The 17,125-nt window shown below is 52.3% G+C and overlaps 1 protein-coding gene across 1 annotated transcript in view; it reads right to left on the bottom strand.

Moving 5' to 3' along the window:
• The window catches only part of scospondin (subcommissural organ spondin), a 443,172-nt gene that overhangs the window by 193,809 nt on the left and 232,238 nt on the right, over positions 1-17,125 (bottom strand). Inside the window, exons 28-30 of the mRNA XM_038810430.1 lie at positions 10,957-11,124; positions 5,802-5,936; positions 2,773-3,013 (exon numbers count right to left, since the gene is read on the bottom strand). Of these exons, the coding sequence (XP_038666358.1) occupies positions 2,773-3,013; positions 5,802-5,936; positions 10,957-11,124 (544 nt within the window). The remainder of the gene's footprint in view (positions 1-2,772; positions 3,014-5,801; positions 5,937-10,956; positions 11,125-17,125) is intronic.

Genomic DNA, 17,125 nt, shown 5'->3' on the forward strand with positions numbered 1-17,125 from the left:
GGTAAGCGGCAGGGACAGCAGGTGGTGAAGGTAAGCGGCAGGTACAGCAGGCGGTGAAGGTAAGCGGCAGGTACAGCAGGCGGTGAGGGTAAGCGGCAGGTACAGCAGGCGGTGAAGGTAAGCGGCAGGTACAGCAGGCGGTGAGGGTAAGCGGCAGGTACAGCAGGCGGTGAGGGTAAGCGGCAGGTACAGCAGGCGGTGAAGGTAAGCGGCAGGGACAGCAGGCGGTGAAGGTAAGCGGCAGGTACAGCAGGCGGTGAAGGTAAGCGGCAGGGGCAGCAGGCGGTGAGGGTAAGCGGCAGGTACAGCAGGCGGTGAAGGTAAGCGGCAGGTACAGCAGGCGGTGAAGGTAAGCGGCAGGTACAGCAGGCGGTGAAGGTAAGCATGCAGGGGCATCAGGCGGTGAAGGTAAGCGGCAGGTACAGCAGGCGGTGAAGGTAAGCGGCAGGTACAGCAGGCGGTGAGGGTAAGCGGCAGGTACAGCAGGCGGTGAGGGTAAGCGGCAGGTACAGCAGGCGGTGAAGGTAAGCGGCAGGTACAGCAGGCGGTGAGGGTAAGCGGCAGGTACAGCAGGCGGTGAAGGTAAGCGGCAGGTACAGCAGGCGGGGAAGGTAAGCGGCAGGTGCAGCAGGCGGTGAGGGTAAGCGGCAGGTACAGCAGGCGGTGAAGGTAAGCGGCAGGTACAGCAGGCGGTGAAGGTAAGCGGCAGGTACAGCAGGCGGTGAGGGTAAGCGGCAGGTACAGCAGGCGGTGAGGGTAAGCGGCAGGTACAGCAGGCGGTGAGGGTAAGCGGCAGGTACAGCAGGCGGTGAAGGTAAGCGGCAGGGGCAGCAGGCGGTGAGGGTAAGCGGCAGGTACAGCAGGCGGTGAAGGTAAGCGGCAGGGGCAGCAGGCGGTGAGGGTAAGCGGCAGGTACAGCAGGCGGTGAGGGTAAGCGGCAGGTACAGCAGGCGGTGAAGGTAAGCGGCAGGTACAGCAGGCGGTGAAGGTAAGCGGCAGAGGCAGCAGGCGGTGAAGGTAAGCGGCAGGTACAGCAGGCGGTGAAGGTAAGCGGCAGGTACAGCAGGCGGTGAAGGTAAGCGACAGGTACAGCAGGCGGTGAAGGTAAGCGGCAGGTACAGCAGGCGGTGAAGGTAAGCGACAGGTACAGCAGGCGGTGAAGGTAAGCGGCAGGTACAGCAGGCGGTGAAGGTAAGCGGCAGGTACAGCAGGCGGTGAGGGTAAGCGGCAGGGGCAGCAGGCGGTGAGGGTAAGCGGCAGGGGCAGCAGGCGGTGAGGGTAAGCGGCAGGTACAGCAGGCGGTGAAGGTAAGCGGCAGGTACAGCAGGCGGTGAAGGTAAGCGGCAGAGGCAGCAGGCGGTGAAGGTAAGCGGCAGGTACAGCAGGCGGTGAAGGTAAGCGGCAGGTACAGCAGGCGGTGAAGGTAAGCGGCAGGTACAGCAGGCGGTGAAGGTAAGCGGCAGGTACAGCAGGCGGTGAAGGTAAGCGACAGGTACAGCAGGCGGTGAAGGTAAGCGGCAGGTACAGCAGGCGGTGAAGGTAAGCGGCAGGTACAGCAGGCGGTGAAGGTAAGCGGCAGGTACAGCAGGCGGTGAAGGTAAGCGGCAGGTACAGCAGGCGGTGAAGGTAAGCGGCAGGTACAGCAGGCGGTGAAGGTAAGCGGCAGGTAAAGCAGGCGGTACAGAAGGCTAATGGTCTGCTGCCCGTCACTGTGAGAAGTTTCGAGTACAGGAGCAGGGATGTGTTGCTGCAATTGTACAGGGCCTTGGTGAGGCCACACCTGGAGATATGTGTACAGTTTTGGTGTCCTTCCCTGAGGAAGGATGTTCTTGCTCTCGAGGAAGTGCAGCGAAGGTTTACCAGACTGATTCCAGGGATGGCAGGACTGTCATATGAGGAAAGATTGACTAGGTTGGGATTGTTCTCGCTGGAGTTCAGAAGAATGAGGGGGATCTCATAGAAACCTATAAAATTCTAACAGGACTGGACAGGGTAGATGCAGGGAAGATGTTCCCGATGGTGGGTGTGTCCAGAACCAGGGGTCACAGTCTGAGGGTACGGGGCAGACCATTCAGGACAGAGATGAGGAGAAATTCCTTCACCCAAAGAGTGGTGAGTCTGTGGAATTTGTTACCACAGGAAGTAGTTGATGCTAAAACATTGAATATATTCAAGAAGCAGTTAGATACAGCACTTAGGGTGAAGGGGATGAAAGGATATGGGAGGAAAGCGGGATTAGGCTATTGAGTTGGATGATTATCCATGGCCTCCTCCTGCTCCTATTTTCTGTTTCTATGTACTCCCACTCCCCACCTCCCTCTCCCATTTCAGACACAGTGCATCCCTGTTCCTAAAACACCTTACCCTCCCCCAAACCTCCTTCACCCCCACCCCATGCCCACCCTGTATCTTCACTGCTCCCAGAATCCTTGCTCCACCTTTGTGTCCCTCTTGTGTCCCTTCTCCCCCCTCGCCCCACAACCCCAGTCCCTCAGCACATTGCCTCTTCCTACGTTCCCTCTAACCCATGCCCCTCAACTTTTTCTACAGCAACCCTCTTGCCCTGTACCCGCCCTCTTGCCCCGTACCCACCCTCTCCCCACTCTTCGCTCTTTTCCCGCCTTCCCTGTGCACCTTTCCTTTATTTCAAAATTTAGAGTACCCTGTATATCTTTTTTGGGGGATTGTGGAGGTCAGACCCGCACAGGCATAGGGAGAATGTCAGAGTGGAGTTTGCACAGTGACCCGGAGCTGACTTGCAAGACGCCTTACCTGAAACGTGATCTGATTCCAGTACCACAGGTGGTACTGCACGAGGACCAGACTGACCACTGACTCCAAGAACACTCCGAGATTGGGCAGGATTCATTCGAGCAGTTAATCTTTCCCTCAGCACAGGTGCAGTTATTACAGTCGATTCGCCGCACACTCCCTGGTGCCCAGGTTTGCCCAAGGCTATCAGTACATTGGCACTGCCAGGGATTCACACAGACACCATCCTGTTCAAGATAACCTGCAAAATCAGAGGAACCTTTGACATTTCCAACTTCATCAGCTTTTTCGGGAGATTTGAAGTTTCCACTCCCCTTTTTGTGAAGAGCTTCAAGTTTCAGGCTCTGTCCCCTTGTTAAAATCAGAGACTATTAAAGGCCGAGAACGAGGCAACTTGACCCATTACCGGGTCACGTCTGCATCGGGTAAGAACAGACCATCTCGCCTAATTCTTTCCAGCATTTGGTGGGAGTGCTGCAGCTGAGGGAACTCAGGTGCCAATCCAGTCACCTTGAAAATGAATGGAATGTTTTTGCCTCTACTCCCCTTTCAGCAGGATGTGGGTGAGGGGTTGGCAGACGGCGGTGTTGGAGCCTGCAGCCTGATGTCAGGGGTGTGGGTATAGCTGGGCTCATTGCTGGAAATGAGGTTGTTATCAATCAGCCTGAGGAGCCAGAACTGCAGATGTTTTAACAGTCGGTCTGTCAGGTCAGTTTCACTTTTGTTGCACCGGATATTCAGACAGATGTGGTTCCAGTCATCAATCCATGAATCTGCCCAAAGGTCAGAAGCAGCAACAGACAAGAGACGGGATTCTCCGCTGCCCGATGGTGACATCGTTATCAAATTCACTCCGACGCCCAAATTGGAGCCGGCACAGTTTGACGCCAGTCAGCCATGCTCCGCCCCCTTGGAAATGGCGTTGTCGTGTTGTGCGCCGTATTCCGTTACAACGGGATTGGTGCATCATCGACAGGCCCTCCCGCGATGCCCGGCTCAATGGGCCAAATTCCTGATCGCTTTTTGAAGAATAAAGGGATTAAGGGTTATGGTGTTCGGGCCGGAAAGTGGAGCTGAGTCCACAAAAGATCAGCCATGATCTAATTGAATGGCGGAGCAGGCTCGAGGGGCCAGATGGCCTACTCCTGCTCCTAGTTCTTATGTGGAGACATGTGGGAGCAGAGGGAGCATCGGTCTGGTCCCCGATTTGCGATAATCTCCGGTTTGCCCCGGGGAGGCTAGGTGGAGGGTTCCGATGTTTATAGAAGGGAGCTTTCCCAGAAATTTTAATTGGCGGGAAGGAAAGAGTTTAGGTAGCTGTAGGCGCGAGACTTCCTAAGCAGGCAGTTCTCAATCTTCCCACTCCTATCACCAAGGGGAAATCAGGATAGGGTAGTTTCCAGAGTGTGGGTGGGAGAAGGGAGAGTTTTGGTCATTTATGAGGAGCTTGTGGGGTCAGAGGAAACACAGACCAAGGAGCTGAAACACAATTGCGAAGAGGAGTTAGGAGGAGAGTTAGAGGATGGTCTCTGGGTGGAAGCGTTGAGCAGAGTCAACGCATCCACAACATGTGCCAGGCTCAGCCCGGTGCAGTTTAAGGTCGTTCACCGGGCTCACATGGCAGTGACCTGGGTGAACAGGTTACTTGGGGTGGAAGATAGGTGCGCAAGGTGTGTGGGAGGACCAGCGAACCATGTTCACATGTTCTGGACATGCCCGAAGCTTAGGGGCGAACATGATTTTCTCCAAACAGAGAAAGCTAGCCATGTCCGATAGCCAGGTCTCTGACTTCAGGAGCTTTGAGTCCCTCCAAGCTAATAGTATCCGTCTCCGGGCTACCAGGGAAGCAAAGGCCAGGACCTCTTTCTCCTCCTGGATTCCCGGGTCTTCCGACACCCCGAAAATCGCCACCTCCGGACTCGGGGCCATCATTTGAAGCCTACTTGTGACAATAAGTGAATTTCATTTCATTTCATGTCCAACGTATTGAAAAACAAGGATGGCCCCCGAGTCCGGAGGTGGCGATTTTCGGGGTGTCGGAAGACCCGGGAATCCAGGAGGAGAAAGAGGCAGAGGTCCTGGCCTTTGCTTCCCTGGTAGAGCAAGTGATTAGGAAGCAAATGGAATGTTGGCTTTTATTGCAAGGGGAATGGAATCTAAACCTATATTCAACTGATACGTGGGGAGCAGCGAGCAGGGCTTCAACTCTTTGGGAATAGGCTGAGCCTGTCCCTATAGAAAAAGGCCATTCAGCCCATCGTGTCTGCCTCTGCCAAAGAAACAGAAAAAATAAACGAGCCGCTGATTTTAAACCCACGTTCCAGTACCTGGAGTTTAGGAGATCGACAGGTGATCTGACTGAAACATAAAATCCTGAGGACAGTTGACAGGGTGGGTACTGGAAGTGTTCCTCCTGTGGGAGAAACTAGAACTGGGAGACAGAGTTTAACAATCAGAGACCTCCCATTGAAGGCAAAGAGGAGGAGAAATATCTTCTCCCAGAGGGTATTGAATCTTTAGAACTCTCTTCGTCCGAGAATGGTGGAGGCCAGGATCATTGAACATAATTTAAGGAACAGGTTGATAGATCCTTTTTATTGGAATTTTTTACAGAAAATATAAAAATATAACAAGTATAGCAACAAGCAGTAATATGCAACTAACAGCCCCATAACGCCCACAATTCCCCCCATACCGTAACATCACATGTATCACACTCCCCCCAGGTTGATAGATCCTTGACCAACAAAGGAGTCAGAGTTTATCGGGATAGACAGGAATGTGAAGTTCGGACGACCATCAAATCAGCCATGGTCTTATTAAATCGCAAAGCTGACTCGAGGGGGCAAATGTCCGATTCCTGCTCCGAACCCATCAGTTTGCATTATAACACTGTCGGGCTGTAAAATGCTTTTTGTTGTCCGGGACACGGACATCTATTTTTCCATGTTTCCACCTTCAGCAATCCTGTGTTTGGGACTCCAACCCTTTCCCCTCGAAGCAGTGAGAGGACAACGAGAGACACTCACCATGAGGACATCGACAACCAGCTTCACACATTCCCGCATCAGAACAACCTATTCCACTCTGCAAATCGAGACAGGCCCGAGGACATTTATTGGCACAATCCACAAACTCCAGCCCAGCGGGGCAGCCATCAGCATCTGAGAGAGATCACGAGGCCAAAACATGGAGATCAGAATCGATGGTTCTCACCATCACCCACCCAACCAAACCCCGCATAAACCCCCGCATAAACCCCACCCACAACCCAAATCCCACCCACAACCCAAACCCCACCCACCCACCCAAACCCCATCCACAACCCAAACCCCACCCACCCAAACCCCACCCACCCAACCAAACCCCACTCCCCGCATAAACCCCACCCACAACCCAAACCCCACCCACCCAAACCCCATCCACAACCCAAACCCCACCCACCCACCCAAACCCCATCCACAACCCAAACCCCACCCACAACCCAAACCCCACCCACCCAACCAAACCCCATCCACATCCCAAACCCCACCCACAACCCAAACCCCACCCACAACCCAAACCCCACCCACCCACCCAAACCCCACCCACAACCCAAACCCCACCCACCCAACCAAACCCCATCCACATCCCAAACCCCACCCACAACCCAAACCCCACCCACAACCCAAACCCCACCCACCCAAACCCCATCCACAACCCAAACCCCACCCACCCAACCAAACCCCACTCCCAGCATAAACCCCACCCACAACCCAAACCCCACCCACAACCCAAACCCCACCCACAACCCAAACCCCACCCACCCAAACCCCACCCACAACCCAAACCCCACCCACCCACCCAAACCCCATCCACCCAACCAAACTCCACTCCCCACATAAACCCCACCCAAATCCCACCCACAACCCAAACCCCACCTACCCACCCACAACCCAAACCCCACCCATAAACCATATCCCACCCACCCAAACCCCACCCACATCCCAAACCCCACCCACCCAAACCTAACATAAACCCCGCATAAACCCCACCCACAACCCAAACCCCACCCACCCACCCAAACCCCACCCACAACCCAAACCCCACCCACCCAACCAAACCCCATCCACATCCCAAACCCCACCCACAACCCAAACCCCACCCACAACCCAAACCCCACCCACCCAAACCCCATCCACAACCCAAACCCCACCCACCCAACCAAACCCCACTCCCAGCATAAACCCCACCCACAACCCAAACCCCACCCACAACCCAAACCCCACCCACAACCCAAACCCCACCCACCCAAACCCCACCCACAACCCAAACCCCACCCACCCACCCAAACCCCATCCACCCAACCAAACTCCACTCCCCACATAAACCCCACCCAAATCCCACCCACAACCCAAACCCCACCTACCCACCCACAACCCAAACCCCACCCATAAACCATATCCCACCCACCCAAACCCCACCCACATCCCAAACCCCACCCACCCAAACCTAACATAAACCCCGCATAAACCCCACCCACAACCCAAACCCCACCCACCCAAACCCCACCCACAACCCAAACCCCACCCACAACCCATCCACAACCCAAACCCCACCCACCCAACCAAACCCCACCCACCCAACCAAACTCCACTCCCCACATAAACCCCACATAAACCCCACCCACAACCCAAACCCCAAACCCCACCCACAACCAAAACCCCACCCACCTAAACCCCATCCACAACCCAAACCCCACCCACCCAACCAAACTCCACTCCCCACATAAACCCCACATAAACCCCACCCACAACCCAAACCCCAAACCCCACCCACAACCAAAACCCCACCCACCTAAACCCCATCCACAACCCAAACCCCACCCACCCAACCAAACCCCACTCCCCGCATAAACCCCACCCACAACCCAAACCCCACCCACCCAAACCCCACCCACCCAACCAAACCCCACTCCCCACATAAACCCCACCCACCCAAACCCCACCCACAACCCAAACCCCATCCACAACCCAAACCCCATCCACAACCCAAACCCCATCCACAACCCAAGCCCCACCCACCCAAACCCCATCCACCCAACTAAACCCCACTCCCCACATAAACCCCACCCAAATCCCACCCACAACCCAAACCCCACTCACAACCCAAACCCCACCCACAACCCAAACCCCACCCACAACCCAAACCCCATCCACAACCCAAACCGCATCCATAACCCAAACCCCACCCACCCACCCAAACCCCATCCACAACCCAAACCCCACCCACCCAACCAAACCCCACTCCCCACATAAACCCCACCCAAATCCCACCCACAACCCAAACCCCATCCACAACACAAACCCCACCCATAAACCATATCCCATCCCCCACCCAAACCCCACCCCCACATAAACCCCACCCAAATCCCACCCACAACCCAAACCCCACCCACCCATCTAAACCCCACCACCACAACCTAAACCCCACCCATAAACCATATACCACCCACCCACCCAAGCCCCACCCCCCCACCCAAGCCCCACCCCACTCCTTGACACAAACCCCAACCCCCACCCAAACGCACCCACCACTCAAATCCCGCTTCTCAGCCTGCAGAATCTCTCCAGTGCAAACGAAGACCATTCAGCCATTTGAGGCTGGATTGACCCTCCAAAAGAGCACCCTACCTCTGCCCAGTCTCCCACCCTATTCTCGTAACCCAGTGCATTGATCATGGCCAATCCACCTGACCTGAATGTGGGAGGAAACCGGAGCACCCGGAGGAAACCCACGCATACACGGGGAGAAGGTGCAAACTCCAGTCACCCGAGGCCAGGAGTGAACCTGGGTCCCTGGCATTGTGAGGCAGCAGTGCTGACCGCTGTGCTACCATGCCATCCAACCCGTTACGCCCAACTCAAACCCCACCCCCCAAAAAAGCCCCACTCCCTCACCCAGACCCAGCCACCATTCAAATGAAATGAAATGAAAATCGCTTATTGTCACGAGTAGGCTTCAATGAAGTTACTGTGAAAAGCCCCTAGTCACCACATTTCGGCGCCTGTTCGGGGAGGCTGGTACGGGAATCGAACCGTGCTGCTGGCCTGCCTTGGTCTGCTTTCAAAGCCAGCGATTTAGCCCAATGTGCTAAACCAGCCCCTAATCCCGCCCCACAACCCAAAGCTTCACTCCCACCTAAAACCCGCCCCCAACGAACCCCCCCTCCCGACAACCCAAGCCCCAGACGGGATGTTCCCAGGTCGGGTGCACAGAGATGGGAGAATTACCAGCTCTGTGAATGTGATCATTAACATTTCCGCTTTCTGATCCAGGTTGGAGAGATGGATTAGGAGTCAAGGTGCGCAATCTGGAAGTGGTGAGGGGTCAGAGGTGAGCCCAGCATGTGTGAGGTACACCTGAGCACAGACAGACAGCAGACACCTCAGAAATGCCCAGTTGGGAGTTTGTTCATCAGTGCTGAAGTCTTAGAGCCTCAGAGGAGTTGTCATTGGTCATTGCCTGGTCAGGTGGGTGTTAACAATACAAACTGTTCTCCAACCGCTGGGTGGCCTTGGAGCAGTTGCCTACTGTGGGCTTTCCCTGTGGAAGAATTGTCATTGATGCTGCCTAGTTGAAGAGTATTCTACTGACCCACTGAAAGCCTGGAGTGGTTTCACAGGACATAGAATGGAGATGGCATTGGCTTACGTTGAGGTTGTAACGTTTCCTGTCCATCCTGTGGATGATGTCCAGTCCACTAGGATGCTTGCTCCTGGTGAAGTGAAGGATAGTGGTGATGAAGATGGAGTGGGGATGATGACACATCCCTCCTTGATTTGGGCAGCATGGTGACACAGTGGTTAGCACTGCTGTCTCGCCGCACCAGGGACTCAGGTTCAATTCTGGCCTTCGGTCACTGTCTGTGCGGAGTCTGCACCTTCTCCCAGTGTCTGCGTGGGTTTCCTCCGGGTGCTCCGGTTTCCTCCCACAGTCCAAGGATGTGCAGGTTAGGAGGATTGGCCGTGATAAATGCCTCTTAGTGTCCAAAATATTAAGTGGAGTTACTGGGTTACGGGGATAGGATGGAGGTGTTGGCTTAGGTAGGGTGCTCTTTCCAAGGGCCTGTACAGACTCGATGGGCCAAATGGCCTCCTTCTGCACTGTAAATTCTATGACTCCTGTCTTGATCTCGAAGGTCTATGTCTGATTTCCGTCGGTAGGATTGTTTCCCACATGCGGACGATGTTGATGAGTTTCTCTGGACAGCCGGCCTTTCACAGGATTTTCCATAATAGAAAATAGAAAATAGAACAGTACAGCACAGAACAGGCCCTTCGGCCCTCGATGTTGCGCCGAGCAATGATCACCCTACTCAAACCCACGTATCCACCCTATACCCGTAACCCAACAACCCCCCCCTTAACCTTACTTTTAAGGGCACTACGGGCAATTTAGCATGGCCAATCCACCTAACCCGCACATCTTTGGACTGTGGGAGGAAACCGGAGCACCCGGAGGAAACCCACGCACACACGGGGAGGACGTGCAGACTCCGCACAGACAGTGACCCAGGCGGGAACTGAACCTGGGACCCTGGAGCTGTGAAGCATTTATGCTAACCACCATGCTACCGTGCTACCCAATACTTCCCGATTGAGTCAAAGACTTGGTCAGATCGATGAAGGACGTGTCGAGAGGTTGATTTTGCTCCTGGAATTTCTCTTGAAGTTGCCGAGCTGTGAAAATCAAGTCCACTGATCCGGGGTTGATCGGAAGCCACTGGTTTTCCAGAGACTGGGAGAAGGCGGATTGCAAAGATTTATGCGACGATCTTCCCACCGATGATGAGTAGGGTGATTCCTCGGTAAGTCCCAGAGTCCGCTTTGCCTCCCCTGTTGAAGATGGCGGCGATGTCGGCATCCATGAGGTCACAGAACAAAGAACAATACAGCACAGGAAAAGGCCCTTCGGCCCTCCAAGCCCGTGCCGACCATGATACCTGCCTAAACTAAAACCGTCTGCATTTACGGAGTCCGTATCCTTCCATTCCCACCCTATTCATATATTTTTCTAGATGCTCCTTAAATGCCTCATGCCAAAGCCCACATCAGGCTCGAAATACCCCCACCCCGCTCCAAATCTCCCGCCCATGCCAAAATCCCACCCCCACATTATCCGTATCTCTGCTGTCATTCTCACCACAGGGTTGAACGTTACATATCGTCACTTCGAATCGTTCTCCAGGGCAGTGCCTGCCTCCATTCTTCGGGGGTGGGTCAGTACAGGATCGCATGCGTAGGGACTTCCCTCCCCCGCAGGAACGGTCACATGTCGACCATGGACTCCAACTGGACCACCCGCCATTCACTGACAAACCAAGAGAAACAACAGTTACTGACCATTGGTGTCTATCTCCGGCCAAAATGCTCATTTATTGTTCCACTTTGACAAGTGAAGAACAGACAGACTGGAATTTATCACAGAATCGTTAGGGGGTATAATGAAATGAAATGAAAATCGCTTATTGTCACGAGTAGGCTTCAATGAAGTTACTGTGAAAAGCCCCTAGTCGCCACATTCCGGCGCCTGTTCAGGGAGGCTGCTACGGGAATCGAACCGTGCTGCTGGCCTGCCTTGGTCTGCTTTCAAAGCCAGCGATTTAGCCCAGTGTGCTAAACAGCCCCTAATCCCGCCCCACAACCCAAAGCTTCACTCCCACCTAAAACCCTACTTGGTCCTCCTCACAATTTAAATACTTCCAACACTTTTTCTTTTTTTAAAAAAATATTTTTATTCTCCTTTTCACATTTTCTCCCGAATTTACACCCAACAACAATAAACAATAATCAGCAACAGGTATGTCAATCCCCATATCAATAACAACGATCCCATCCTCCCACCAACCCCCAAACATCAGCCCGCATGTTTACATAAACAAATGACAAAAAGGAATCAGGGATTATCCATAGCCATCCTTAATATGCACAGCCCCCCTCCCCCAACCCTCCCACCCCCCCCCCATGCCAGGGCACAGGGTGGAGAGGCTGCTCTCCATCCCAACAGGATCCGCCTTCGGGCGATCAACGAAGCGAAGGCTATAATATCTGCCTCCGCACCCGTTTCCAACCCTGGCTGATCCGACACCCCGAATATAGTCTCCCGGGGACCCGGGTCCAGCTTCACATGCAGCACTTTAGAAATTACCCTAAACACCTCCTTCCAGTAATCCTCTAGCTTTGGACAGGACCAAAACATATGAACGTGATTAGAGCACCCCCCCCCCCCCCCCCCCCCCCCCTCCAAACGCTCACACACATCTTCTACTCCTTCAAAGATTCGGCTCATCCTCGCCCTTGTGAGGTGCGCTCTGTACACCACCTTCAGCTGTATCAGCCCCAACCTCGCACACGAGGTGGAGGCATTCACTCTCCGGAGCACCTCACACCAGAGCCCCTCCTCCATACCCTCTCCCAACTCTTCCTCCCACTTTGCTTTAATCCCTTCCAGTGGTGCCTTATCCTCTTCCAAAATAGCTCCGTAGACCGCTGACACTACCCCCTTCTCCAGTCCCCCTGTCGTCAGCACCTCCCCCAGCAATGTGGAGGCCGGCTCCTCCGGGAAGCTCTGTATCTCCTTTCTGGAAAAGTCTCAAACCTGCATGTATCTAAACATTTCTCCCTGCTCCAGCCCATACTTCGCTTCCAGCTCCCTCAATCCTGCAAACCGACCCCGAAGAAACAAATCTTTTAGCGTCTTAATCCCCTTCTCTTCCCATTTCCGAAAATTCCCATCCCACTTCCCTAGCTCCAATCTGTGGTTCCCCCGAATTGGCATTTCCCTTGGCCCTGCCCCCATCCCGAAGTGTTGGCGAAACGACGGCTCTGACCTGTACAACCTCTCGTAAAACTCCTCAAAAACCTTGTTAATCAAATCCGGAGCCACCACCAACTTCCCTGCCCTATCCCTCACCTGAAGAATTTCCCTTGCCGCTACCTTCTCCGGCAGCGAGTTCCAGGCACCCACTACCCTCTGTGTAAAAAACTTGCCTCCTACATCTCATCCAAATCTTGACCCTCGCACCTTAAACCTATGCCCCCTAGTAACTGACCCCTCTACCCTGGGAAAAAGTCTCTGACGATCCACTCTGTCTATGCCCCTCATTATTTTGTAGACCTCTATCAGGTCGCCCCTCAACCTCCGTCGTTCCAGTGAGAACAAACCGAGTTTCTTCAACCTCTCCTCATAGCTAATGCCCTCCATACCAGGCAACATCCTGGTAAATCTCTTCTGCACCCTCTCTAAAGCCGCCACATCCTTCTGGTAGTGTAGCGACCAGAATTGAACACTATACTCCAAGTGTGGCCTAACTAAGGTTCTATACAGCTGCAACATGACTTGCCAATTCGTTTACTCAATGCCCCGGCCAATGAAGGCAAGCATGCTGTATTTCTCTATCTATCTATGCCGTATACCTTCTTGACTACCTTCTCCACCTGTGTTGCCCCTTTCCGTGAACTGTGGACCTGTATACCAAGATCTCTCTGACTGTCAATACTCTTGAGGCTTCTACCATTCACTGTATATTCCCTACCTGTATTATCCCTTCGAAAATACAATACCACACATTTGTCCGGATTAAACTCCATCTGCCATCTCTCCGCCCAAGTCTCCAAATGATCTGAATACTCCTGTGTCCTCTAACAGTCCTCATCACTATCTGCAATTCCACCAATCTTTGTGTTGTCCGCAAACTTACTAATCAGACCAGTTACATTTTCTTCCAAATCATTTATGCATACTATGAACAGCAAAGGTCCCAGCACTGATCCCTGCGGAACACCACTAGTCCCAGCCCTCCAATCAGAAAAGCACCCTTCCATTGCTACTCTCTGCCTTCTGTGACCTAACCAGTTCTGTATCCATCTTGCCAGCTCACCTCTGATCCCGTTTGACTTCACCTTTTGTACCAGTCTGCAATGAGGTACCTTGTCAAAGGCCTTACTGAAGTCCATATAGACAACATCCACTGCCCTACCTGCATCAATCATCTTTGTAACCTCCTCAAAAAACTCTATCAAGTTAGTGAGACACAACCTCCTCTTCACAAAACCATGCTGCCTCTCGCTAATACGTCCATTTGCTTCCAAATGGGAGTAGATCCTGTCTCGAAGAATTCTCTCCAGTAATTTCCCTACCACTGACGTAAGGCTCACTGGCCTGTAGTTCCCTGGATTATCCTTGCTACCCTTCTTAAACAAAGGAAAAACATTGGCTATTCTCCAGTCCTCCGGGACATCACCTGAAGACAGTGAGGATCCAAAGATTTCTGTCAAGGCCTCAGCAATTTCCTCTCTAGCCTCCTTCAGTATTCTGGGGTAGATCCCTTCAGGCCCTGGGGACTTATACACCTTAATATTTTTCAAGACGCCCAACACCTCGTCTTTTTGGATCTCAATGTGACCCAGGCTATCTACACACCCTTCTCCAGACTCAACATCCACCAATTCCTTCTCTTTGGTGAATACTGATGCAAAGTATTCATTCAGCACATCGCCTATTTACTCTGGCTCCACACATTGATTCCCTCCCCTGTCCTTCAGTGGGCCCACCCTTTCCCTGGCTACCCTCTTGCTTTTTATGTACGTGTAAAAAGCCTTGGGATTTTCCTGAACCCTATTTGCCAATGACTTTTTGTGACCCCTTCTAACCCTCCTGACTCCTTGCTTAGGTTCCTTCCTACTTTCCTTCTAATCCACACAGGCTTCGTCTGTTCCCAGCCTTCTAGCCCTGACAAATGCCTCCTTTTTCTTTTTGACGAGGCCTACAATATCTCTCGTTATCCAAGGTTCCCGAAATTTGCCGTATTTATCCTTCTTCCTCACAGAAACATGCCGGTCCTGAATTCCTTTCAACTCACATTTGAAAGCCTCCCACATGTCAGATGTTGATTTACCCTCAAACATCCGCCCCCAATCTAGGTTCTTCAGTTCCTGTCTAATATTGTTATAATTAGCCTTCCCCCAATTTAGCACATTCACCCTAGGACCACTCTTATCCTTCTCCACCAGCACTTTAAAACTTACTGAATTGTGGAAACTGTTCCTGAAATGCTCCCCGACTGAAACTTCTCCCACCTGGCCGGGCTCATTCCCCAATACCAGGTCCAGTACAGCCCCTTCCCGAGTTGGACTGTCTATATATTGTTTTAAGAAGCCCTCCTGGATCCTCCTTACAAACTCTGCCCCATCCAAGCCCCAAGCAATGAGTCCCAGTCAATATTGGGGAAGTTAAAGTCTCCCATCACAACAACCCTGTTGTTTTCACTCCTTTCCAAATCTGTCTACCTATCTGTTCTTCTATCTCCCGCTGGCTGTTGGGAGGCCTGTAGTAAACCCCCAACATTGTGACTGCACCCTTCTTATTCCTGATCTCTACCCATATAGCCTCGCTGCCCTCTGAGGTGTCCTCCCGCAGTACAGCTGTGATATTCTCCCTAACCAGTAGCGCAACTCCGCCATCCCTTTTACATCCCCCTCTATCCCGCCTGAAACATCTAAATCCTGGAACGTTTAGCTGCCAATCCTGTCCTTCCCTCAACCAGCTCTCTGTAATGGCAACAACATTATTGATCCTAGTACTAATCCAAGCTCTAAATTCATCTGCCTTACCTGTTATACTTCTTGCATTAAAACATATGCACTTCAGGCCACCAGACCCGCTGTGTTCAGCAACATCTCCCTGTCTGCTCTGCCTCAGAGCCATACTGGCCCTATTCCCTTGTTCTCCCTCAATGCTTTCACATTCTGACCTATTGCTCCGGTACACACCCCCCTGCCATTCAAGGAGCGAACAGCTGAACTCCAAAGGTTGTTAATTCCGAATTTAGAAATTTGCAGCTAATACATTTGTTCCCTCATCTGGGCTCTTAGCACCGATCCCTGTGGTACCCCACCAGTCACTGCCTGCCAACTTGAAAAAGACACATTAATTCCTACTCTTTGCTTGCTGTTGCCAACCAGTTTTATACCCATCCCAATATACTCCCCCTAATCCCTTCCAATTTAATTTCACGCGCTAATCTCTGATGCAGGAGTTTGATTTACGTAGTATTCAAAATGAATACTTTGTGTCTGTGTTCACTTGTGAGAGGGTCGGTGTGGGTATAGAAATCAGGGAGAACATAGAACATAGAAAAATACAGCACAGAACAGGCCCTTCGGCCCACGATGTTGTGCCGAACTTTTGTCCCAGATTAAGAACAAATTAATCTGCACCCCATCATTCTACCGTAATCCATGTACCAATCCAATAGCCGCTTGAAGGTCCCTAATGTTTCCGACTCAACTACTTCCACATTCCATGCCCCCACTACTCCCTGAATAAAGAACCTACCTCTGACATCCCCCCTATATCTTCCACCATTCACCTTAAATTTATGTCCCCTTGTAATGGTTTGTTCCACCCAGGGAAAAAGCCTCTGACTGTCTACTCTATCTATTCCCCTGATCATTTTATAAATCTCTATCTTCATCCTTCTCCGTTCGAATGAGAAAAGGCCTAGCAACCTCAACCTTTCCTCGTAAGACCTACTCTCCATTCCAGAGAAGGACTGTAAAAAAATGAAAGAGATTAACATAGACAGAGAGGAGGTTCTGAGTGACCTGGCAGGCTTAAAAGGAGACAAATATCGAGGGCCAGATGAAATGTATCCCAGGCTGCTCAGTGAGACAAGGGTGGAAATAGCAGGGGCGCTGGCAATAATTTCCAATTCCTCTCTGGCCACAGGAGCGTTGCCGGGGGACTGGAGGATAGTCAATGTGGTTCCATTATTCAAGAAGGGAGGAAGGGATAAACCAGGAAACTACAGAGCCAGTCAGTCTCACCTCAGTGGTGGGGAAACTATTGGAAACAATTCTGAGAGACAGAATTAATCTGCATTGGGAGAGGCCGGGATTAATCAAGAACAAGCAGCATGGTTTTGTTAAGGGGAGATCATGTCTGACCAACTTTTTTTTTTACAAATTTAGATTACCCAATTAATTTTTTCCAATTAAGGGACAATTTAGCGTGGCCAATCCACCTACCCTGCACATCTTTGGGTTGTGGGGGCGAAACCCACGCAAACACGGGGAGAAGGTGCAAACTCCACACAGAGAGTGACCCAGAGCCGGGATCGAACCTGGGACCTCGGCGCCGTGAGGCAACAGGGCTAACCCACTGTGCCACCGTGCTGCCCTATGTCTGACCAACTTGATTGAGTTTTTCAAAGAGGTGACCAGGTCTGTGCATGAGGGAAATGCATTTTACGTAATTTACTCGGACTTCAGCAATGCTTTTGATAAGGTTCCACATGAGAGACTGATAGCGG

This window comes from Scyliorhinus canicula, chromosome 10 (assembly GCF_902713615.1).
Source record: "Scyliorhinus canicula chromosome 10, sScyCan1.1, whole genome shotgun sequence".
In the NCBI taxonomy this organism is placed as follows: domain Eukaryota; kingdom Metazoa; phylum Chordata; class Chondrichthyes; order Carcharhiniformes; family Scyliorhinidae; genus Scyliorhinus; species Scyliorhinus canicula.